The sequence below is a fragment of the Panthera onca genome, chromosome B1, assembly GCF_046562875.1.
Source record: "Panthera onca isolate mPanOnc1 chromosome B1, mPanOnc1 haplotype 2, whole genome shotgun sequence".
NCBI lineage: Eukaryota > Metazoa > Chordata > Mammalia > Carnivora > Felidae > Panthera > Panthera onca.
This window is the reverse complement of record NC_138342.1, coordinates 91,005,112-91,032,261: the sequence shown is the minus strand read 5'-3', so window position 1 is coordinate 91,032,261 and position 27,150 is coordinate 91,005,112. Positions and strand designations below refer to the sequence as shown.

Sequence of the window (27,150 nt, the reverse complement as noted above, 5' to 3'; positions counted from 1 at the left end):
ATTTTCTATTTAATCCCTAAGATTTCCTACTGATTCTTTATGTAAGAAATTTGAAATTGGTGCTATCATCAGAGATCTGTGGTCTGCTTTGGTTTGAAAAAGCAAATAATCTTCTCAGATGATCTAATTTTAGACTCCTTAGTATTTAAAATTTCAAGGCTAAATTTAAATTACTCTCTAAATCTGATATACTAAAAGAAATGCCTACAAGACTATTATGTCTTTTTAACAAAAACTGAAACAAATCTGCTATAATCTTGTATAGGTCCCACTGTTTTCAGAGTGGAAGATCTCAAATGATTTTCAATTTTTTAATAAAATATTGCCTTCTCATGATTATTTAGAAATACAGGTTTAGATTCATTCCTGGAAGTTTGTAGGCTTACATATGGAAACATTGGATTTCCCTCGCATTTCATTAAAAATCTGCTTTAAATTATATCAAGAGAAGGGGTGGATTCATTAAAAGCTTACAACCTATTTGAATGAGTATGTGCCCTGAAATGCACAGCATCTTTTTCATCAATATTTAAGCCAGATTCTACCCTTTGACGCAATCTCACTTGCCCACAATATTTATGACTTCCTTTGTCCAGTATCAGGATTTGGCAGTACTTACCCCAACATTGCTTTAAAAGTAGAGTCCTCCCATGCTTGCTGCTTACTTACATTAGAAAATGACAAACAGAACTGAGTACAGAATCAATTCAAGAGATCTTCCATAGCATTTCCCTCATCAGTACAGAACTGTGCTGTGGATTCAGTACTTAACCTCCTGCATTAGGGACATTCCCAGAAATGTAGGGTTTCTGGACAGAAGGAAAAGCCCACTGATTCGCTTTCCACTGTCTGGTGTTGTCCAGTATGAAAATTTGTTATTTACATCCACATTCGTAATGTAGAAATGGTTTCATTATAGTTTGTTTTTTTTTTCTTTTCGAGATTCAACAGTAAAATGTGTGATTGATACATGAGTTAGAGTGTGTATTTCTGTTTGTAAAGTGAATGTGTAGATTTATAAAAATAGGTATTGTGTTTCATCACATAGTTCTTACTTTTCTACCTTCTCTGCATCTCTTTAAAATATATTTTCTAACTTTAAAGGGATAAAAATACTTGATTCCCCATTGGAAGGGACCCTCCCAGTTGAAGTATATCTAGAAATATATACTGCATATCTAGAAATATATACTCTAACAGAAACGTGGGGCAAAAGCAGAGTCGAATTTAACAGCAGACAAGGGTCTCTTTTAATGGAGGGTAAAGAGTCAAAAGGAAAGAAGGAAAAAGAACCCAAAATATAATGGGTAAATTTTAATCTACTTGGACAAGTATTCTTCAAATGGAAGAACAAACCAATTCTTTTTTTTTTTTTTTTTTTTAAATTTTTTTTTTTTTTTCAACGTTTATTTATTTTTGGGACAGAGAGAGACAGAGCATGAACGGGGGAGGGGCAGAGAGAGAGGGAGACACAGAATCGGAAACAGGCTCCAGGCTCTGAGCCATCAGCCCAGAGCCTGACGCAGGGCTCGAACTCACGGACCGTGAGATCGTGACCTGGCTGAAGTCGGACGCTTAACCGACTGCGCCACCCAGGCGCCCCGAAACCAATTCTTAATTAGGACCCACATCTGACCTTGGGCTGTGCATGCCCAAGACCTCACCCCAGAGAAGCTCCTGAGCTAAGAAGCAGGCAAGAGTGAAGGTAACAAAACATTGTCTTAACTGGAAGACAGGCCTTCATGGAACTCATATAGGAAGAGAAGTCTTCCTGAAAATGTTGAGATGTTCCACAAAGGGTAACATTAAATATTTTATAATCTTTCATTGTGTCGACTGCTACATTAAATAAACATAAATTTGGAAAGGTCAAGTTTACAAAAATACAATACTATGAAATATGAATTCATGAAATATCTGTCCTTTACAAAGTTCATTTAATAATCTAATATAAATATATATATATATACATACACATGTGATATAGGGAATAGCTAAATGCTCAGAGTCTCTGTAAGTATTCAATCTACGTTACAAAATATTCCATAATGTCTTATACACATTTCTCACTGTTAGAAAACATAGATGTGTGTCTATGTATGCATGTGTATATAAAACTCTTTTTTTAAGTAAACATACAATCCTTTTAATATGGTGGAAGGGAAGTGTGTGGAGAGGACATTTCTCTTGTATAGAAACAGTGATAGGACCTATATATTTTCACAGATGGTTCAAATAGGATGTCCTGAGTTTGAGGGGACTTTTCTAAAACAATACAAAACTATAGATTTATCACCAATATGTTTACTTTTATTGGTTGTATATTCTACTGCAGTTTACTGTGCATTCAAAGGCCTTGTACTTTTTTTTTAAGTAAAAGAGAATCTTCAGTAAAATATGGATGCAAGCCCTGTTTATTAGAGCTTCTTAAATTTATTGATTGAAAGGCAAAAGGGAAAGGAAAAAGAAAATCCAATGTATAATGTTTCTGTGTATAGTTTAATCTACTTGGACAAGTATTCTTTGAATGGAATATCAAATTCTTAATGACCATTCTTTCTTCTCTGGCTTAACCTCATCTTAGTCTTACTGTTCACAGTGCAAATTTTCAGTTATATAGTTTCAAACGGCATAGTTTTTCTTTTGCATTCCTGAAGCTCCTGTGAACTAAACCATCAGGAAAGTCATTGTCCCCTCTATGTCTAACCATACGGCTTAATAAACAGTGTGTGGAGTCATTTTTTTTTTTTATAATACCAGAGCACATTATGGCTTTTCGTAACATGAAAATACTACTGTTAAAGATGAAATATCTGGTTATTCTTAATAGATTTTCCATGGAATGGGGATTGTCAAAGCATTTAGATTAAAAGCAGTACCTCTCTTTACCACTTTTACTTAGTTTGATGCCCTAATCTCTTTGGGTATTTTTGTCTATCCCACTGACTGACCATTATGAAACAGTGTGTGCCTTTTAGCCTCAAATATTGTTTCCACAAATAATAGTCATCTCAGTCCAATACAGGATGGACTTTCATTTTCCCCAGCATTTCCTTTATGCTTCTGTAATGGAATTCAGGAGATTTTCTAAGCAATGTAACCTCTTGTCACTGTACTTTGTACTTAAAATAATGTAGACAATTCTGTGCAAATGAGATTTAGTTTGACTCCAGTGCACTCACACAAAATGTATCACTTAATCTCAAACCTGAATTCAGGAACAGCTGCACACAGGGTACCATTAGCCCAAAATTGCTAAGCAGGGTTACCCAGACTCAACAATGGTCAGAGATACAGGCTGGAGTTAAGTATAATCTTAACCGTGCATTTATCTTCTCATCATTCAGGAATGGAAAAGAAATCTTACTATACTTTTAAGTGAGCAAGACTTAATGTATATTGTTTTGGTGTGACCATCTGTTCACACAGCCAACTCTTGATTATCTGAGGTAAGAGAGCCCTGGAATAGGATGCATTATTCAAATGTGTACATAATCCTCATTTCAGCAAAGAGCCTCAGCTTCCACAAGAAATCATTTACCAGGGAATAATAAAACGTAGGAATGCCTTTTCCTTCTACTTCTCTTGCTTGCCTTCTGGTAGAAATGCCAATGAGGAGTGAGATGGCAGGAAGAGAGAAAAATCCAGAAAAATCTACAAAATAGTCAACCAATCCCTGAATCAAGAGTTGACTGAACTGTAATCTCACCAAAGTCCTTGAAACTAGACAGCATTTATGTATGTATATATATGCAGCAAGTATTCAGCTAGGAACATTTACCATGTTTTTCTCCACATACTGTGACTGAGTGACTATTGTTCTATAATGCTATGTGATTTTCCTATGTAGGGTGAACCAGGGCTTCCTGGGCTTCCTGGACTTCCGGGGATAAAGGTAAATACTGCACTGACAGTCTCAGCTTCATAGAAATGTAATTAAGAAAGCCACAAAAATCAAAGGAAAATAGGAAAAAATGAAAACTAAAAATATAATGCCTCTCTTTAAACACTCTCCAGCCATCTCACTTAAATTTTTTAAATTGAGAACTAAACACAGGTATTGCTAACATTTGCCATTGCTGGACATATGGCAAACATGTCTGGACAGTATATTCTACTGTTGAACCTACTACGCCCCTAGAAAAATGTAAGTGCCAATAGGAATTCTTTTAAGTCTAGAATGTCTACTTTCACATTTTAATTTTATTTTTAACATCCTATCAGATTTTGACTAGAATCAGAGTCTTAACATCCCCATCAATCGAACATGGAGGCAGCTGTTTTTGTAATTCACTCATTATAATAATCGCTTTAATATGTTTTCTGCTTCCACTTCCTGTCAATAACTCCCACTGCAAAGTACAAATCCGATTACTAAACTATTCTGACCCATATACTATTTCCATGAACTTTGTATGTATCTTTTGAAATAATTGCTTAAAGCTTAATTTGAAAGCATAGTTTTACATGTTTTAAAACTACTTAAAAAGGTCAAGAAACATACATTTTTTAAAATTATTTAAAATTTTTCACATGGCAACTGGCAAGGCTTAAACTTCTACTGCCTTAGCAGTAGTTACTCCTTTAAGATCTGCTTTTTAAAGCTTAAAAGTAAAATAATCATAATTATAATCATAATCATAATTACATAAATAAAGATTAAAAGTCTTAGGTATTTTTTAAATTCTAAAAGTGTTTGATAGAGTAACATGATGCAAGTAAGATTTTTCCTTACATTGTTTTCATTGATTTTGAATTAATCTTTAGCGTGCATTAGACCATTCTAAAATTAATAATCCTAGTTTCAGTGTGGGGGTCATGTATACTGTTTGATGAAGGTTGTGTTTGAAGTATGGTACATGAGATAATATGGCTTTAGAATAAACATGTTAAATTATTGAGTTCCCAGATATCATATGGTATCACATATATTTTATGAGTATATTTGGTATAAGTAACAGACTCAAAAACTGTGTTTTTCAGATTAGCATGCAGAAATTTCTGCTTTTGTTTGATGTTTCCAGATTAGTATCATAGACATTCAGATACTCCTTTTAATGTATTTTGTCTTTGGCTTCCTCAGTGGAAAAGCATACCCTATGACAACAGTTTACTAAAGGGTCAAAGTCATTTCCTTATCATTTGATATTTAGCAAAATAACTTCATTAAATATGTGATTTCCTGCTGTAGAGTTAATTTATGGCAGTTACTTAGTAATTCCTGTGCATTAAAAAAAATCTTTTTACAAATGATCAGAAGGTCATAGATTTTTAAACAAATTTAAGAAAACTATACTCAATATTAGTTTAAAAGAACCTGGTTGCGTTATAAGTAAGGGGAAAGGCGTTGGAAAGGAGGGTCATTGGGGAAGGTCTGGGGCAGGGTTTTCTGCAGCACTGGCTCCTAAGTTAGCAGGGCTGTGCTGTCAATGTCAGCTCATGTGGCAGGAACCTCAGCGCTGCACCAAAATCCAGCTGTCCCTTCTCCGGAGTATGAGGCACTGTCATAGAGAGAAAAGAGTATGTAAGGGTAAAGGTACTGGGGCTTTACCCCCTGAAATAATCAGAAAACTATTTCAGTTACCACTATTGTTATCATTACCTCTTACTCATTTTCTGTCTTCCACCATGTAAAACATCCCATGGCATTTCCTTAGTTGTATGTGAACTAGTCCAGATGTTTTGAATTTTTTCAGATTGGGAAGAGTGTTGGTGATTTGCCACCTCCAGTAAATGCTTTTATTCCTAGGGTCCTAGGACATTGCCAGATGTATGCCATTGAGATTGTATAGCTGATATTTTCCTTTGTTTTTAAAGCCTTTATTAGTTACCAATTGATAAAATCTTTTTATCCTCCACTAGAGATACTTTTCTCTTTAATTATCAAGTACTGCTGGGGAACTACCCACTGTTTGATTTAAATCACAGATTCTGGCTTTGGTTTAATAGCTTTGACTTCTTGCTCTAGTTCAGGATGTGGGCAGTATTCTTTCTTTATAATGTAGGTAGTAGGTGCTCAGTATAAAGAAGTCATGTTCTGGGGCGCCTGGGTGGCTCAGTCGGTTGAGCGTCCGACTTCGGCTCAGGTCATGATCTCATGGTTCATGGGTTCAATCCCCACATTGGGCTCTGTGCTCAAAGCATAGAGCCTGGAGCCTGCTTCAAATTCTGTGTTTCCCTCTCTCTCTGCTCCTCCCCTGCTCATGCTCTGTCTCTCTCTCTCTCTCCTTCAAAAAATAAATAAAACATTAAAAAATAAAGTCATGTTCTGAAGGAGACAATTTAAGAACACATAGTCATTAGTAGTCATTGGATATTTATAAATGTAGAGTTACAAATTTATAACTTTATGATATGGCTTCATTAACTTGAGATGTTCTTTATTCCTTTACTGTACCTTGCTTCTGCTAGGTTGCTAACCACAGGATAGTTAATTATGATTTCATAGTTTGAATGAGTAACAATATTTAAAAGATGAAACCACATGTATGGATTTAGAATGTGTGGTAGCAAGAACTTGTGTGTTAGTTTATGCTTTGGAAATACTTCTTCCTGTTGCTATCCATCCCCTTCTTATCTGCTGGTACTACAGAAAGCATGCAAATGCCATCCGTTATTTCCAAGACATTGAGGAAACCAGCCATGAAATACCAGGGAAGCTTTGATTCGCCACCTGTTGCTCTCGGGGAATGGTGGGGAACTTAATGAGCACCCAAATGCCTTCCACACAGCTCTCAGGAAATGAGCAAAGTGCCTAAATACAGACAGCAGACTCATCTATCTATCACTTCAGAGTCCCACTCAGAGACAAGTGCTAATACCTTGGGCATACATAATAAAAGTCACCAAGAACAGGCATATCTTAATTTCAAACTACTCTTAGGCTTCCTGCACAAGTATTGGAAAGTTGTCTCACCATGTGGAAGACATTTGGAATTCCTATTTCATGCATTCATGGTTCATATAGTGTCAAGATGTTCAACTGGGAAAATTAAATTATGCACAATGTACCATGCAGACATTGATCTTCTGGAATAAGATTTGAGCTCAGAAAATGATTTTTATAAACAAGGCTTCTAATATGTTTTTCATGGGTAAAACTTATTATAACTAGCTTTTCTGATAACACATAAAAGGATAAGATTTAAAGTTACCATTTTTAAAATATTTTTCTCTCCACACTTATTTTGAAAAATGTAAATACATTACTTACCCCTTTTATGATTGTATTGCCCTAGTAGTGAAGCAGTATAGACCAGTGATCAAGAGCCCTGGCTTTAGAACCAGACCACCCGTGTATGTGTCCTGGTTCCACCTCCACCAGTTAATGAAGCTGTATCATGACATTGGGCAAGTTACAATAATCTTCCTGTCCTCGGGTTTCCTAATAAAATCATTGTTGTGCATACCTCAGAGAGTTGTTGTATAGATTAAATTAGTTAATATATGTGCAACTCTAAAGTGTTGCCAAGCATATAGTAAATCCTATATAAATTTTAGCTATTACTCTTTTTTTCTCTCAGAGCTCAGAATATTGGAAGCATTGGTTAGGCACCTATTCCATATAGTCTTTCTTAACATAAGTGATTTTAACTCGGAGAACGTAAAGCCATTTACATTCTATAGGTTAATAGACATAAATTCTGGAAACTCCTTTGCAGTGACGGATGAATATCACCTTTAAGAGCAGTAAGGTAACCTACTTTCTCTTGAAACATCACACTATTTCCCTTTTCCTATAACTCAAATATATTCCAGGGATAAAGGATGAGGGAACACAACATTCTGGGCATAAGACACGGTACTATCAAAATTCTCCTTCCTACACTATTCAGAAGAAAAACTGGACATGTAATGGAGGAAATTCTCTAGGCCCCAGGCATAGTGTTGCCCAGACTAAGACATTTCTTACAAATATGGATTTTTCAATGTCTGCTTTTCAGCTTTCCACAGACACCACCAGTTTACCTCATCATATTCAGAAAGTAAATTGGGAAAACTTTACATAATAAAATTAATAGAGTAGGGAAATACAGTATAGTTAAAATTATATCAAATGAAAAAAGTCATTTAGATGGAAAAAAAATTTACACTATTTTCTCTCAAGCTTGATATTTTTGTTCTGGCTTCCACATTAGTAAAGATTTGACACTCAGATTAAGAATTTGAAGATTGGGAGAGTTATGAGACAGTAACTAATTCTTTATACCTCGTTATATGGAATCATCCTTGACACTAAATCATATAAAGACTAAATATTACAGGTGGCAGGAACATTTACTTTGGCATTCTTAGGATTAATTACAATGTTCAATAATCTATAGAAATTTACCATCTAAATCTACTAGAGATGAGGTTCCTTCTTCAGAAAGATCAAATTACATTTTAAAATAGCAGAGGAAGGTTTGAAATGCATTCCTAAAAGAAAAAAGAAAAGGAAGAAATAGTGGTTAAATAGGATATTTAAGAAAAGGAAGAAATAGTGGTTAAAAGGATAAGATTCTATTATTGTTACTTGTAATTATTTCCTGCTTGTACAAACTGTGTCTGAGCAGTTGAGTAATTTTAGAATCCAATTAGGAAACTCATACAACCAGAAATCAGAGATTTTTAGCAGCCATAACGAAATCTCCAATAAACATCCTGAATGTGCTTTCATGATGTAATCCTGTTAACAACAAAAAAAAGCTGAAAGTTACGTTTTCTGAGTTTTAAATAAACCTGCTATTGTAGTTCATTTTCATCATATCACCAAGATGTTTTAATTTATACTCAAATTTTATCCTTAAGGGAAATAGTGTTTTTGAGACAGACTCTACTTTCTCATTCTTTTTTTTCCCTCAATAATTTTACAAATCAATCATTACAAAAACTAGCTGCCTAGAGGTTCTTATTACAACAAATGTTCTTGCTATAATCCTCAGAAGCAGGTATCATGCTGACTTGAATTCTAATTAGCCTTTAAGCAAGACAAATCTTGTATGGCTAATGCATTCAGTGTCAAGACACATTAATCAAAATTATTGGTGATGCTTTAGCACCCAGGCAAATCAGCACATATTTTCCAAGCCCTGTTGTACCATTTTTTGGGCAATGAAAATTGTATCTGCTTGGGGGTAATAAATATCATGGAAAACATGACTTGGTTTAAGCTGGTATGTTAGAGGATTTTGAGACAGGTTAAAAAAATAATATCTTTTACTGCTTTAATTGATAATGACTTATAAAAATAAAACAAATGGTAATAAATGGAAAACCAGAGATTTTTCTGTGAGTAAAAGCTAATCAGTTTGGACTTTCTGGCCACCATTCCATTTAACAGATGGTAAATTCTGGAAGTTTATAGGGAAACACCTGGGGAGCTATTTCAGTGTGAATGAAGCTGTCTCTTCCTTTCTTACCTTGACCAATAATCCCATCTATGTATTTGTTGACTCTTGTCACCCATATGAAGGACAGCTTTTATGTAACTTTGACAAAAGATTGTTAAGTGAACTGTCCCAATAGCCATTTAGAAGATAAAGGAAGGTCATCTCAAATACTTACTTGCTCTGTATTAAGTGTGGGCTTGAAGAAAAATCAAATCAATCCAGATTTTGTAATGGAATTCTAAAACCTAATGAGACTTTTGATGGTTATTGTAAGATTTCAGAAAGGTCATCTTCTTAGGGAATTTTCTAGCTTTCCTTTGCCTTTTTGTAATATAGAAGGCCAGTTTTTGTTGTCCTCTTTGTTGGTGAATACAGTAATTGTTTGCATTGTTTTAGAGTATTTTGTTTTATTTTAGGGTGTTTTGTTTTTTGTGGCTTTTTTTTTTTTTTTTTTGCCAGAATACACAGAATCTAAGCTATCTTAGTCGACTAAATTTTTTAAAAGTAACAGCAAATGAGTTGAGCAAAAGTGGCTTCAATCAAAAATCTTATCTTTGTTGTATTTTTTTAATCTTATAGAGTGAATAGATCCCACCTACCTATAGCTAAATCTTCTTGCTTGTGTACATATTGCCAATTTATGAAAGAAAGCTGGGTGGAGAAGAAGAAAGAGAGCTCTAATGCTGACCTCATCAGCAAGGGAACTTTTTGTCTGGTGCAAAAACAGGGTAATTTTTCAAATATAGTACTTATTAGCTACTGTGACTTATTTTCATTGACCTTAATACTACAGGAACAAAGTTGTGGCTGCTGAAATGGTTAGCTACAGTTGGAAAGATCAATGTGAAACCGTTAGGCCCTCTGAAATTGGTCATGTGAAGATACACCTTTGATCTCAGCAACAGCTATTCTCTATAGACTTGGTTCTGCATCTTTATGTGCCCTGGCTGCTTAAAACTTTCATTCAAATCAGCATCTTGTGTCAGATTTTCAGATGGGTCTTCTTACTGCTAGGCCTACCCTGTGCTTTACCCTGAATGAATGGCATTTCTTCTGCCCAACCCAAATCCCAGCGTAGTTGCCAAAACCACAGCTACTCTATTCAGTTTTTTTCTACCAGCTTAACACAGGGAAATGCGTTACAGTCATATTGAGACTTGATTTTTAAGCTCATTGGTTGTGAGCTAATTAATTTAAGAATAAACAAAGGACAAAATTCATGAAACAACTCAAGAGGAGATCATATGCAACATCTAAGACAAGACCAGAAGATTAACAAATTTTTCTTCATTGTGGAATTTGATGCTACATTAGTGCCACATTACAGTAGCACTAACGAAGCTGAGATTTCTGTTTCTGTGACAACCATTTAATCACCAGCTAGCATGTGGCTTGGGTAGCAGAATATGGTGCCAGCTATTAATTGTGTTTCAGCAGTTAAAATGTTGGATTGTGTTAGGGTTCTGATAAATAGTGCTGTATTTTTTTTTATTATTATTATTATTTTTCAACTTTTTTTATTTATTTTTGGGACAGAGAGAGACAGAGCATGAACGGGGGAGGGGCAGAGAGAGAGGGAGACACAGAATCGGAAACAGGCTCCAGGCTCCGAGCCATCAGCCCAGAGCCTGACGCGGGGCTCGAACTCACGGACCGCGAGATCGTGACCTGGCTGAAGTCGGACGCTTAACCGACTGGGCCACCCAGGCGCCCCTATTTTTTTTTTTTTTTTTTTTTTTTTATCTCCAGGCTTTGGTTAAATCAGAGCTCTGTTATTTATTTTAAGTGTTTTAGTTTCCTGTGTCTGTCTGAGGCATAGATCTAGTTGGATGTTTCCAGGACCAGTGAAAATGCAACCTGAAAAATAACAGATGAAACCTGGATTTAACAGTTACAGTCATAGTAGAGGAACAGAAAATTTTAGGATGCTTGTTGTTCCCCATTCTTCTTCTCCTCTCTTGCCTTCCTCCATCTTTTCCCCTGTTCTCTCCCTACTTTCTTCCATGATTCCTTTTCCTCCTTCTCTTTCTTCTTTTTACTTGTCTCTTTCCTATATTTGGGCGCTAACTTTACAAGCAGTGACATTTTAAGATCTGCCAGTTGGTTGCCTTCATTCTTTTGATTCCCTTCCACACAGGATCAGCAACGCCAGAAGGAGTGGAAGCCCAATTGAGTTTGTAATCTTGTTCTCAACAGGAACAAAAGCAAAAACCTAAAATGCTATCTCACTTGAGATGGTGAGTGAATAGGTAGAGAGGTGGAGGAGAATTTAAATATATATATGAAACTTGAGAGAAGAACAGATTAAAGAGGCTCTGAAGTAATCTTCTTAACTCATATTTATGCTACTCATTGGTGCTATTCATTGGTGTTCATGACAAACCAATGTTTATTTTTTTAGTATTTATTTATTTATTTGTTTATTTATTTATTTAGAGAGTGAGAGAGAGTGTTGAGTGGAGGGGAAGGGGTTCCAGAGAGAAGGAGAGAGAGAATCCTAAGTAGGCTCCATCCTGTCAGTGTAGAGCGCAATGCAGGGCTCAATCCCGGGACCCTGAGATCATGACCTGATCTGAAATCAAAGAGTTGGTCGCTCAATGGACTGAGCCACCCAGATGCCCCCAAACCAATGTTTAAAGCTCTGCCTTTCCCCCATTTTTCTTAGACATTTTGCAGTAACACATCATAAACTGAAAAGATTAGCATTTTTTTACAAATTATCATATTTTATTGATTTCACTTCAATGGAGGAGCTTTTTTACTTGCTGCATACCTGTGCAAATATGTTTCCTTGATTATGATGGTCAGCATCTGACCTTTTCAAAAGATCCTCCACCTTATGTTTTCATGTTATTCCTAAAATGCCTCATAGGAATTATAATTTGGATCTTCTAATTCAAGTAATTGCCCAATAAAAAATTTTTTAAAGTCTAAATTTAATTGCCTCTTCATTAAAAGTAATGTACGAACGTAATTGAACTATAATTCTAATTTCCTCTATTGTATCTCTCCTCCACCTTGTGTACTCAGACAAATATGTGTGAATAATTTCCAATTTAGTAGGCTTATTTCCCAGTGATTAAATAAGATCAGATGTGTAAAAAAAAAAAAACAGCTCTGAGAACTATTATATGGTCCAATAAAAAGAGCTATTTCTCCTGTTCAGTGCCCTGAAAACTTACATAGCTTCATTTCTGTATAGTTTGATTTTCTCCAAAGATTTTTTTTCCCAGAAATGTCCTGTGTTTGGATATTTCAGCTGCTTTTCCTTACCTTCCCCTAACCCAGTGTCCTTCCTCTATCCTGGTTAACTACAATTGTGACTATTAGAATAACCAATTGCCTTTTTTTTTTTTTTGTCACAGAACCATAGGTTGTCATGGCCTTTCTCCTAGATATTTTAGGAGATTATAACCTTTAATCAGTCCTTGTCAAAGAGGCAAGATTTTTTTAAAAGGATTACATTTACTTACAGAAATTCAGTAGTTATGGCCATTTTCTTTTCCTTCCTTACAAGAAGAAAACTCATTCTTAGTAAACCTGTCACTTCTCTACCGTATACACGTTTGCTTTTGCAGTCCTGAAGTCTCTGGCAGATGGATATTGTCTCATGAAATGATATATTCACATGAAAATTTAGGGTTACTTGTTGAAAGAAGTTGAAGAGGTATTGAATATAGCCCCATACACGTTATAAAGAAACAAGAGATCACCTTGTATATCACCAATAAGTTACAGATGTTGTAATACTACTACTAACAATAATAATAATGATGATAACTAGCATTTTTGAGACTGTAAGATAAGGGCAACAATAATAACTAACATTTACTGTTCACTTACTTTATTCTAGAGACAGTACTAAATGCTTTGCTTGCATTATCTATTAAATCTTGATTAAGTCACCCCTTAACAACACCGGAGTCTTCCATCATTGGGCACCTCAGGATTCCAATATGAAAAGCCAGCATTTAACTCAATTCTGTACCTGTGTACCAACAGTTCTCAAAAATTTTGATCTCAGAACTCCTTTATACACTTAAAAACTAGGATTGAAAGAATTTTCATCTATGTAGGTTACATGTATTAGAAATTAAAACTGAGAAATTTAAAAAACCCACTATGTGTTAATCAAATAACATTTTTAATGAAATATAACTGAATTTTCCAAAACAAAACAAAAAATTAGCAAGAAGAGTGCATTGTTATACTTTTTTTATTTTTATTTTTTGGCAAATCTCTTTAATATCTGGCTTAACAGAAGGTAGCTGGATTGTCATATCTGCTTACGCATTCAATCTGTTGCAGTTTGTTTTAGTTGAAGTATATGAAGAAAAACAGCCTCACTAATTGGACAAGGAAAGATTATTTTTAATAGCCTTTTCATAAAATTGTGGATATTCTTCTTTGATACTACCCAACTGTATCAGTGAAATTTTCCTACTCTGTACACTAATAAAAGTTAAGTGAAAAGGCACTTTGAGAACCTCTGATATAAGCTTAGGAAGTTAAGAAACAACCCAAGCAGCTCAAGACCATGAGTAGACATATTTATGCATCATTTACTTCAACAATTGTCCTTCAAGCCTGAGACAGAAAAGAGACCAATCAATGAGTATTTCCTCCTCATACTGCCAAGATATAGAGAGAATGGAAATAATGTCTCCAAAGTGGCTGGGAGCTCTGGAATTAAATAAATATAAAATTGTGATTTTAAAGTTAAATATGCTATTTTCCCCTTAAATAAATTGAAATAAGAAATGAATACATCAGTGTGATAGATGCTTTCTTAGAGTGAAATAAGGTAAACTAATCATACTCAAAGTCCGAAAATTAGCCAATATTAGTAGTGCTAAAATTATTGAACTGTCAAATGCATTGCTAATTTTATATCTTGAAATAAAAAATTTCCCCCTGAGCATTCTATTTAAAGGAACTTTCTATGCTTTCCTCAGGAGAACTTAACATATATTGTTTGTTTGTTTGTTTGTTTGTTTGTTTTTAAGGAAGAAAAATCACTTTGACTGACCACTGAGATCACAAAGCCTTATTTATTTATTTGTGAATTTTGAAACTGCATGCTTCATCTTTTTATAAACTAAACACTAACCTGAATGAGAAATAGGTGTTTTCAACATTCACTCTTTTTTTCTTCTATTAGTATGCTTTCTTGGTGCTTGTATTTTCTTTGCTAAATAGTGAGGTCAGTTTATTTCTGCTTGAAGATATGTAAGAGTCTTTTCTACCTATGAATTTTCAACCTATTAACTTGCATTATATTTTCATGACAGTAAGTCATTACTAATGATACACATTGACTTTACCACAACTTTTTTCCTGAGGGTGGAGAGAGAATATTTCTGTATTTGTCTATAAAATTTTATTGGGAGAAATATGTTACTTGTAAATAAATGTATTCCATGTGATTTTTTTCATTTAAAATAACAAGTTAAACTCTTTTTAAAGAAGTAGAATGGTCATTGTTGGTTTCTCTGAATATAGTGGGTTTTCATTTTATTTTAATTTTTTTTTTTAATTTTTTTTTTTCAATGTTTTTTATTTATTTTTGGGACAGAGAGAGACAGAGCATGAACGGGGGAGGGGCAGAGAGAGAGGGAGACACAGAATCGGAAACAGGCTCCAGGCTCCGAGCCATCAGCCCAGAACCTGACGCGGGGCTTGAACTCACGGACCGCGAGATCGTGACCTGGCTGAAGTCGGACGCTTAACCGACTGCGCCACCCAGGCGCCCCTAGGTTTTCATTTTAGACCATTAAGAGATATCCAAAATTATTTGTTTAGATTCTCCTTTCCATTATGTGTAAGAGTGTGGGAATAGGTAGAACAGAGTTGCAGAAAATTTACAAACAATAAACTTAAAGCATTACTTCCCCTCCACCTTTTTTTTTCTTAAACCAGAACCATGAGCATCAGAGCTAGAGATAAATATATTTGAGTTATGTATCAACGTGATACATTTTATGGTAGTGATATCCTTTTGTTCCCCACCTGGTACCCAAGGTTTTATATAGCATACTTTTAAAACTCACTTGTTTCGGGGCGCCTGGGTGGCGCAGTCGGTTAAGCGTCCGACTTCAGCAAGGTCACGATCTCGCGGTCCGTGAGTTCGAGCCCCGCGTCAGGCTCTGTGCTGACTGCTCAGAGCCTGGAGCCCATTTCAGATTCTGTGTCTCCCTCTCTCTCTGACCCTCCCCCATTCATGCTCTGTCTCTCTCTGTCCCAAAATAAAAAATAAAAAAAAAAAATAAAAAAAAATAAAACTCACTTGTTTCAAAAATATTTGATGACGTTTTACCATTTCTTATAAAATATCCTGTCTGTATCTTCCTGCTCAACTCTAAGTATCAAAAAAACAAATGTTGAAATATTGCTACATTAGAAAAAATCAAATATATTAAATAGCATTAGCAACTGCTCCAGAAATAATGGGGGAAAAAACAGTAAGTATGGAACAGAGCCATTACATTTTTTGCTTTAAAACTTCTTTATAGATTTCAGGAAGTTACACTCTTACATTTGAGCTCACATTGTTAAAAAGAAAATAAAACTTTATGGATATTGAAGAAAATGTGAACACTGGTCTCAAGTGTTTTCTGACACCAAACATGTGGTGTCTTTTCCAACACCAGTTCTCCAACTCTCTGATCCTCTGACACCAACCAGGGGTCCTACAATTCCATCCTATTGTGACACCAAATACTTAGGGTTAGCATCAGACTCCACAGGTTTTTTTTTTTTTTTAATTTTTTTTAACGTTTATTTATTTTTGAGACAGAGAGAGACAGAGTATGAATGGGGGAGGGTCAGAGAGAGGGAGACACAGAATCCGAAACAGGCTCCAGGCTCCGAGCTGTCAGCACAGAGCCCGACACGGGGCTCGAACTCACGGACCGTGAGATCATGATCTGAGCCGAAATCGGCCGCTCAACCGACTGAGCCACCCAGGCGCCCTAAAGACTCCACAGGTTTTAAGGGCTTAGTCCCTCAAGGCTCCCACAAGGCTGCCATCACTTGAAACCCCAATCACAAATACGAGGTCCCCTGGTTACCTGCCCTTCTGACTTGGCTACAGATTCGAGGATTTAACAACCAACCCACTTTTATCCCCACTCAAGTTTAATAGTTTGCCACCACAACTCACAGAACCCAGAAAAATGCCCAACTATTACAGTCTATTATAAAAGATTAAAATGAGGAGATACATAGGGTGAAGTCAGAAGAGTCTCAAGCACAGGAGCCTCTGTCCCCGTGGAGTCGAGATGTACCATCCTGGCAGCACACTGATGTGTTCACCAACTTGGAGGCTCTTCAATCCCCGCTGTTTAAAGATTTTTATAGAGTTTCCATTACATGGACACGATTGATTAAATCATTGGCAATTGGTGATTGAATTCAATCTCCAGTCCCTCTGCCATCTCTGGAGATAGTGAGAGGAGGAGAAGAACTGAAAGTTCCAACCTTATCATAGCCCCCATCAGCCCCCCTGAAGCTGTCTAGGAACCCACAAGTCACCTCATTAGCATAAACTCAGGTATGTTTGAAAGGGGTTTGTTATGAATAACAAAAGATACTCTTTTTATGCTTTATCACTCAGGAAATTCCAAGGGTTTTAGGAGTTCTGTGCAAGGAACCAGGAACAAGACCAAATATACTTTTTATTGTATCACAACTGGTTTCCTCCAGGTAGTGGGGAAGACGTTATGGAGGTATAGCAAGGAGAGATATTTTCCTTTCATGCTGAACATGCCTGAATCTCTTTCCTAGCCACACCTATCAGTCATCTATTGCTGCCTACCATTTTACCTTCAAAACTGAAAACAAACAATTACCTCACAGTTTTGGAAGAATAGGAATTTGAGCACAACTCAGATGGATGTCTCTGGCTCAGTGTCTCCCATGAGGTTGCAGTCAAGCTGTAATCCAGGGCTGTGGCTCCATCTGAAGACTCTACTGGGGTGGAACATCTGCTCCCAAGCTCACACATGTGGTTGTTGGCAGAAGTTGGCCCTCACCATGTGGACCTCTCCATAAGGCTGCTCACAGCATGACAGCTTGATTTCCCCAAAGCAAGTGATCCAAGTGAGAGAGAATAAGAAAGGGCCCCCAAGACGGAAGCCATGGTCTTTTTATAATTTAGTCTCAGAAGTGATATCCCATTACTTCTGCCAATACATTCTATTCATTAGATATGAGTCAGTAAAGCAGAGGATTACACAAGGGCATGAATACGTAGGAGGTTCGGGATCATTGAGGCTTATCTTAGAGGCCACGTACCACATCCACCCTAACGTAGTGGATCTTAATATGGTAAATGATAAGAAATGCCAAACAGATGAGAAAGAAAGTTTTAAAGACATCTCTCTGGTTTCTTTGTCACTTTTACTTTCTAAAGGTTCCCCAAAGCTTTGCTCAGAGTATTTTCACTGATCAAAACCAATTCTGATTAATTTTATAGTAAATAGCTGGATCTCAGCAGGAAAGCCGTGTACAATCAAAGGAGTAAAATCCCAGTAAAAGTAAATCAGTTTAACTTTACCTATTCACTGCCAAATGAATAACAATTTCATGTGCCTATCTTTTTTAAAGGGAGAACCAGGTTTCATTGGTCCTCAAGGAGAACCAGGCTTACCAGGGTTACCAGGAACAAAGGTAAGTGGAGTTTTTTCCTTCTTTTATTTCTGAAATATTATGTCATATATTTTTAGTCCATTATGTTGAAAGAAGTGTGAGGTGACTTTATTGTCTAGGTGACCAGATATTTTTTCCTAAGAGAGAACTAAAACAACCTATCATTTATTACAAACACTTTTAATGGGAATGCCATATTAAATAGAGTAATAGGAAGTTCATTCCAGAAAGTCTCAGGTAAGACAGCATGATAGTGAAATATATTAGTTGCTCCAGTTTTCCCCCAATGGTTCCTAAATTGATATGATGCAATTTGCCTCCTGACCATGTGAAAAAGTGGGAGGATTCTGGGGCAGAGAGATAGAACTCATTAGCTTCTGCTCCTTATTGCCAATTTTAGGACATACTTGTAAATCAAGCATTATTACTATTCTCCGCTCACTCCCTAGATTTCAAAGACAAGTGCTGATGTCATATAGATTCCTAAGTGCCTCATCTCAAAAGGATCTATCCTGAATAATGTCTACAGAAAGATTCTGTAATGAAAACCATTTCATGATCTTCCACTTGGCAACCCTAAAGAAGGCCCTAAAAGCAAAATCTATATGCCACCATATAAAAAATTATGTTGCTGTGGATATAGTCAGACCCATAGTTCTCTTTTTATCTACCCAGTAAGACATAAAAAGGTACAGCTCTGAGGATGGAACTTTACTCATGACAGACTCATGAATCAAAGGGGCAAAATTAGATCAAACTACATTCTTTTATTTTTAAACTATAGAAATCTTTGCCTCAATGTGTATTGCATTCACCAGAAATAAGCCAGGATGATTTCTAAGAGCTAGAGAAATATGTTCGTGGTCTGTTTTGACAGAGGGGTCTTCATTTCCGCTGATCAAGAGAAAATAACTCTAATCCTAGTAAGTGGAAACTATGTGTGGCCTAAGGGGGACTGAAACTCAGTAGATTTTATGCAAAATTACTGTTTTCTCAAGCAATTTCTTTTTCACATAATGAGCTGTCAGGCTTATTAACAAAATATGAAGAATGCCTGTTTTAGCCTGAACAGATTCACATAAGAAATGCACTTTCTGGAATAAAGAGACAGAAAGTAAGAGAATAATGAGGATTCAGTATTCATATGAGAATTGTTGTATTTATTCAGGCTTGCAGCCTCAGAGCCAGGTAAAGAAAGAAGGCAGCCTCATAGATCAGCACAAAGAAATAGAAAACTTGGTCACTGCCAGAGAGACCCAGGCATGAAGTAGATCTTTAAATATTTGTGGCATTTTGTTTGCTTAAAAAAAAAGGGGGGGGGGATTAGAAGAAACAGGTAGTAGGGAGTGGATTTCATCCGTAAGTATCTTTTCTTCAGTTCACTGATTTAAAACTACTTTGCAATTTTGGGGCATAGTTGGCTGGCTTACTCAGTAGAGCATGAGACTCTTGATCTCAGGGTTGTAAGTTCGAGCCCCATGTTGGGTACAGAGATTACTTAAAAATAAAATCTTTAAACTACTCTGTAGTTTAAAATAAAAAAGAAAAAGAAAAAAACTCCTGATGTAAACCCACAAAATCAACATTAATTACTGTTCATGAAATACCCAGTCTGATTTTATAGACCAGATACTTTTATAATAGATACTACTCTGAACTTGCAATAAAATTAAAGAATGCACTATATTTGTTTTGTATTTCCACATGAAGGAATGTGAATACGAAATTTGTTTTGTTAATAATATTTTAACAGTTATATTAACAATATTATCAATTTTTAGTTGAACTGCTTGTCTAACATGAATTTGGTATCATAATGGAAAAATCACGTTTATTTACAAATCTCTTTCAGCTGAACATTGGCCTTTTTTCCAGTTGTGTAAACAAGTCTGGATTTGTACCACTAACTTCAGATTTAAAAAATAAACCCTGCATATTTTACCCCTAACACAGTGAAGAGAGATTGTAAGGAAGGAAGATGTATGATGGCATCTAAAAATCTGCTTTATGTACTGCTATATCAGTGTCTGGGAGAGACCTATATCAGTTTAAAGAAATGGGGTTTTATTTCGAATAATTCAGAATGCTTTGAATAAAATGTTTACTCATTAATTCAACACATTTTTTTGCCAGATATTTTTCTAATATTTGAGAATGAAGAGTAAATACAACAAAACCAGTTTCTACACTCCTAATACTTACATTCCAGTATGTGTGAGACAGGGGTGGAAAGAACAAAAGAAATAAACACATGAATAGTATAATTCCATAGAGTGATAAGCAGCTGATTAAGGGCATTGTGACAAAATGTGATTCTAGGTAAAGATATATAGGCTCCATTCCTGTAGTATACTATATGTAAATTGATTTTCTCAGGCTTTTCTCTAAAATAGGCTTATAGTTACTATTTTGGAATGCTTCTATGAAATATTAAAAGAAAGACCAAATAGGGTACATTATTTAAAAATTAAAATTTCATATACCAACAGAGGCCCTTCCGTCTCTAGTCCCTGGAAAATCCCTTCTGGAACATCTCTTCCATCCAAATGAGTCCCTTGCCTTCCTCCCAGCCTCTCCATGTTCACACTCTTCTCAGTTCATGCTGAAGAACCTTCTTTAATCCTTGCCCTAATCTATCCCGCCTCCCCTACAAAACCCCAAAGACTTCCCAGAGTTGGTATGATACAGACAAAGATCTTGAAATTTAGAGCCCAACATTACCCATGACCAATCCAATGTTATTCAGTTCTCTTTTCTAAGATGAACCAGTTCCTTCAGTGAGGAGGGTGCCTTTCCACCCATAAACATGCCATCACCAGTCTGAATTCCAAACCTGTTTGATTATTGAAATTCTACCCATCATACAGGAAGCCGACACTCTCTACTCTGTTCAGGAATGTGAAACGACAGGGTCTTCCTGGAGAGCAATTTGGCAAGCTTTTCAAATGTTCATACTTTTTGACCCAGCAATTCCCCAACTAAGAATTTAACCTAAGAAAGTGACCAGATATGTGCAAAAGATTTACATACACAAACATTTATGTAAAAACTGAAGACTGAATACAGTTTTATTTATTTTTTAAGATTTATTTATTTAAATTCAAGTTAGTTAACATACCATGTAGTATTGGTTTTAAGAGTAGAACCCTGAAACTTACATATAACACCCAGTGCTCATCCCAACAAGTGCTCTTCTCAATGCCCATCCCCCATTTAGCCCATCCCCCAACCCACCTCCCCTCCAGCTAACTAAGGATTGCTGCTGAAGTAATTAAATCTTAGGTCTCCCACTTTAAAAGCTTTTAGCCAAGTTCCTTAACCTCTCTGAGCTTCAGCTTCCTCATCTGTAAATTATGGGAACTAATACCTTCCTCATTTGTCCCAGGGATTAAATAAGATAATGCATGTGAAGTGTTTTATGCAGTTGCTGCATTCATCAACAACAGCACGTCATAAACAACAATTATAAAATACACCCTACCCATCCTTAGGACACGACTGAAGTCTCACCTCCAGGGATCCAGTCTGGACCATTCAAAACCTTATGGGATTTCCTCTTCTCTCATATAGCCTTATATCACTCTCTTAATTTTTAAGTATTTAATTCCTAGCACTTTGCGTTTATAAGTTGTAAGATCAGGATGACAAATTGTCTTCATATTTCAGAGAAAACTGAGGCTTTCAGAACTTAACTAATTTGTCCCAAAACACGGAACTGGTAGATAACAAAACCAGGATTAAGACCCAGGATGTCAGATTATAATACCCGGCACTCAACCTCTTTGCCGTGCTTCTTCCTGGCAGATCTTAAAATGTGGCTACAGAATGAAAACTGTGTCCATGTCTGTGTTGAGATACAATGATGGCCCTTATCAATTCCCTTTAAAGGTCTTCTGTTTACCAACGTAGGTATCAGACAGGCATTACCAAACCATTTCCTTGTCTATAAAATAGAAATGATAATACAAACATTGAATAATTGTTTTGATTATTAAATGAGATAATCTATGTTGAGATTAATACATTGCAGGATACATAGTAAATAAATGGTACCTCTGTGCTTTCCTTGATTTAATTCAATTCATTTATTAATCTACAGGGACAAGCCTGAGTGTGAGGGAGATTGCCATTTATTTGTTTTGTGTTTTGTGATAGGGTGAACGTGGGGAGGCAGGGCCTCCTGGAAGAGGTGAGCGAGGGGAGCCTGGAGCCCCTGGACCAAAGGTCAGTTATTCTTGCGTTGGAACATAGATTTCTTTGGTTTGGAAATGTGTCCTACTTACTTTATTTTTTTTAATGTTATATTTAATTTTGAGATAGAACAAGTCGGGGAGGGGCAGAAAGAGAGAGGGACAGAGGATCCAAAGGGGGCTCTGTGCTGACAGCAGCGAGCCAAACGTGGGGCTCCAACTCACAAACCGTGAGATCATGACCTGATCCCAAGTTGGACACTCAACTGATGGAGCCACCCAGGTGCCCCACTGCTTACTTTAGAACATGAAACTAAAACACAGTTCCTCAAAAGATACTAAAACAGCAAAAATCACAATATATTGAAATGCACACTGATTGGTTCTTCTCAAAGGGACTTTTACAATTCAACTTTCCCAGTTTTCTCTGTTCTGTCCGGTGAACAAATTTAGTAACACATCCAAAAGTAAAGGGGAGGTACTATTGTATTAGCATGTTATCACTCAACGTGTGTTAAAGCTTACTGAGAAAAATGTTGATACGTGCTGTGTTAGTTTCTGTGGTAACTTGGAGGTGTGTAACACCCTGAAAATATCAAAGCTAAGGATTTATTTGACGGTTCAGTCTTTATTCCTCTACACTTCCTACAAACTAATATGGCAACACTTTATTCTAATAACCCATCCCAGAGACACATCACTCTTTGATGAAAAAGAAATGTATGCCAACACTGTTGAGACTAATGAGGATTATTCACAGAACACTTCCCATCCACTGGTGGGTGGGCAGTCTTCAGAATTATAATGGAATGAAGGCGGTGGAGAGACCAGGGAAGGAACTAATGACATGGTGTTAACTACTTGTGCTTAGTTGTTATAATAGTCAACATTATATAGAACCATATATTTAGGCAGTTAAAATAAAGTGTTTCCATTTTTCTTCATTATTCTGAGTCACTGCTAATTTCTTTTTTCTGTTCTTATCTCCTCTGTCATTTCTCTTTTCCATCTTCATATTCTCCTATAATAGGGGAAACAAGGTGAATCAGGAACTAGAGGCCCAAAGGGGTCAAAGGTCAGTAACCAAGTAACCATTTTAATATCACAGGAGGCCTTCAAGAGTTGTGGCTTTTGCCTCTTCCACAGAGAATCACATTTTAAACTGACAGTGGGATGGCATTATTTCCATCCTAATATCTCAAAACAATTGGTTTGTTTCATCTTGTTTGTTTTTGTGTGTTCGTGTGCTTCAGATTATTCTTTAAGAGAAGTTGTATTTCCTATTACACAAGATGAACTTCTTTGGGAAAAAAAAAAACATTATGTAGGGTATAATCTTATTTTTTATTTCCTGACTGTCTTTGTGGTAAACGTTCAAATTGTACTTTAAGTTAGTTGACTCCCTCCATGGCATTAAAATTTCACCACCAATTGAAATTCTTTCCTTTATCGTGCTCTTATAATATCTGAAATAATCTACATACTTAGCAGAACCATGTTAAGATGTTTGCAGCTAATAACATGAAAAAGTGGATAAAAAATGAGGAAAACAGAGAGCAGAAATTATTAATTCTCTATTCAGAGCAAATTTAATTACTATGGTAAATGTTATCAGCATAATGTGAGTGGAAAAAAAATTAAAATCTCTTTTCCTGCTTACCTTCATTGGTCCCTATCCATTTTATGAAATATGTAGAAAGACACATTAAAATTCTTTGAATTCCACTTAGGAAAAGGACTCTAAATTTAAGGCTGTCTTAAAGAACTTTCAAATCTACATAAGTTCAAATCTCTTCTCCAAAATCTGTTTAGACTTTTAAGAATTTTGAGTGCTCTCAGAGTGATGTATGTGTGGTTTGATGCTTGGACTGTTCCTGGTTTCTCTCCAGGGTGGGTAATAACACCATGAATGGGACTTTAGTGATTTTTCATATTGCTTTGGAAAAACAAAGCTGGCTTTGCCCTACCCGTGACCTTCAGCCCTGCCAACCTGTTCTAGCCAGCTGCTGTCCACTTCAGCACCTTCTGAGTGTTAAAAGGCCTATACTTCTGGAGAAACTTTTCCTTAGATCTTCATTATCATCAAAGAGAGGCCTCACTGGAGACCTTTCCCTTCTAAACCCCTCTAGAACGAGCTTTCTGTTCCTTCCCTGTCCAGATTATCTAGATTTTTTTTCTTAGAAAAGAGACAGCCCAATTGATTGGCTCTTTTTCCCTTTGCCCCAAATCTCTTCTTATAAAAAAAAGAATATGGCTCAATCTGAGAGGTAAAAGCTTCTTTGAGTATCATAAAAACCATTTGCTTTGCTTTTGAAGATCCCTAGTAAGAGAGTTGCTGTATATATTTTTGTTCCAAGATACTCTGTCATCTGAAAGGAGAATTTTAACTCACTTAAGATGCATCTTAAAGAAGCATTTGCTGTGTCAGTGGTAATTGTTCTTCTAATTGTTATTTCCACTTCAGAAGTTCATATCAAAGGTGCTGCTGCATGGTATTAAATACATCCTTAGATTTGAGGTATTTCTGGCTGTTGGCCCCACTAGTAATTCAGCTTTTTTTTTTTCTTTTCTCTGTGGAAAGGGTGATCGTGGAGAGAAAGGGGACTCTGGAGCCCTGGGACCAAGGGTGAGTACATCTCTCATCTAACCTTTTGGCCCCCTACAAGCCTAGATTTGACTCATGTGTCCATGTGCCTTTCACATGGCACCTAGACTAATAATATCCAATAATAGCACTGGAGGTAGACTCGGATTATTTCTGCTGCTTCCCCTTTTTTTCTTATTTTTTACTGTACTCACCGGACCAATGAGCATGTAGATTCTAACACATAAAATAAGCTCCACAAGAAGGGCTAAAGAACTCTTTCCACTTTCTCTTTGCTAAGTGAGCAAGACCAAGCCCATAACCATCAATTTAATAGAATTATCCATTTTTCAATTATAAATAAAAGCAATACCCCATATTTTCAAAGTCTTTTTTAAAGACAGGCAGGGAATTAGGACATGACTAATAGAAATTCGGGGCAGAGCTAATGAGTAGGGTAGATGCCTTATATTTGTTCCCTATTTGGTTAAATTTTAATGGAATTGTATTCCTATTGAGAAAGACAAGCATTTCCTACACAACAGTGTTCTATCTTCTTAAAGAATAAGGAAACAATCTATGAGATGTAGATGAGTAGAAAGAGATTAGGGACTGCTTTAATAAATACTGTGTTAAACCATCAAAATGTTGCAAATTGAATTAGATTAGCCTACATTTTATAATTTTCAGAAGACAGCTTTAGAGATTGAATCCTATCTCTTCTTTTAAAATCAGATTTCATATCTTTAATCTACCATCTATAGGAAGTTAAAAAGCATTTGCCTCCTTTGAAATAAAGACAAAATTTGAACATGATTTTTCTAAAGTGCAATTGGGCCATACAGAAGAATTGATGGTCAGAGAGGGCTCTATGTTGCTATTTATGTTTTTGCCACAGTCCTTTGCACAACCTAGCCTAACTTCCTTGATTTTCCCTTGGTTGGTTTTCTTCATAGGGTCCACCTGGTCAAAAGGGAGATCAAGGAGCCACTGAGATCATAGACTACAATGGCAACCTCCACGAAGCCTTGCAGGCAAGTGACTGCTCCCTGCCCTGGCACAGTGACACTGATGATCACCCATGTAATGTGTGTAATATCAGCTTCCACCCCCACCCTGGCATCCCAGAGGGCTCCACTGCTCAAAGTACACCTTTTCCCTGATCTCCTGAGCCCATCTCCTTCTCCCTGTCCCAGTGTATCCTCTTTATTTCTCAGCATTTTTTTATCTTTCCTTTTCTTTCCCCTCTGCCTTCAGATATGCTTTAGTGTTATCTGGTTTAAACCTTCTGTTCATTTTGCCAATCTTTGTCTCCCTTGCTTGGAAAGCAAGTATAGCAAAGCAATTAAGAGTCATGTGGCCCTGGAGTCAGAACTACCTGGCTGAAAATCTCTTGCTTACTAAGTTCATGAGTTATTTCACTTCTCTGTGCTTCAGTTTCCTTGTCTATAAAAAAAAAGGATAGTAGTAATACCTCCCTCAAGGGTTGTTATGAGAAGTAAATGGCTAAATACATATTATACACTTGGAAGTACCTGGCACATAGTAAAACTTCCGTAGGTATCTCTTATTGCTGCTACCATTCATAATATAATGTGTTATTACCATAGAGAAGTACCTATAGAGTAAGAAGCCATAGACTATATGGCTTATCGCCATTACCTTTGCTTCCTGTTCGTCCTTTTCATGCTTAGACTCCTGCATTCTAGCCTATATCAAAATTCTGTTGAAACTTCTCTTAAAAAGGCCAACAATGACCTCTAGGTCAATCTCACTGTACTCATCACCCTTGATTTTCTGTGACATTTATACTAAACTGCCTTCCTTTTGAAATTTTCTTTCTGGTTTTTCGAATCCTCTACTCTAATTTCTCCCAGGTTTCCTCTTAGTATTTCCAGTTTCTCTGTCATACCCTAATTTTTGGTATCCTCAAGTCTCTGATCTTTTCTTGGTTCATTCACTTGCTCTGTGTTCTTCTGTGTTGTGTCTTCCCAATCTTTCACCCTCCAGGTCTGATTTGCATGTACCTCCAGGTGTCTAAGAATATTTCCACCAGGGATGCACCATTGCTTTATCATCTCCCACCAACACACACAATTATACTGATTACTTTTCCCTTCCATCAAATGATTCCCTTTTTTTTATTCCCTTTTTTGATAGCAAACTAATCAATTGCTGTTAGTGATACTATAATTCTTTAACTTTCTTGAGATAGAATCTTTAGAATCATTTTAAACTATTCATAGTCCTTCGTCCATTACATCTAAACAGATGCTGCTATTTCCTTTTTCAAAGTGTCTCCTGAGGTTGCCTTGTTCTCTCCATTCTGAACTCGGTCCACATCCTATTTGTTTCA

The 27,150-nt window shown here is 36.3% G+C and overlaps 1 protein-coding gene across 1 annotated transcript in view; it reads left to right on the top strand.

The window, feature by feature from the left end:
- Positions 1-27,150, top strand: part of COL25A1 (collagen type XXV alpha 1 chain) — a 465,928-nt gene that overhangs the window by 392,025 nt on the left and 46,753 nt on the right. The window contains exons 18-22 of the mRNA XM_078445823.2: positions 3,851-3,895; positions 17,979-18,041; positions 22,176-22,244; positions 24,792-24,836; positions 25,751-25,828. Of these exons, the coding sequence (XP_078301949.2) occupies positions 3,851-3,895; positions 17,979-18,041; positions 22,176-22,244; positions 24,792-24,836; positions 25,751-25,828 (300 nt within the window). The remainder of the gene's footprint in view (positions 1-3,850; positions 3,896-17,978; positions 18,042-22,175; positions 22,245-24,791; positions 24,837-25,750; positions 25,829-27,150) is intronic.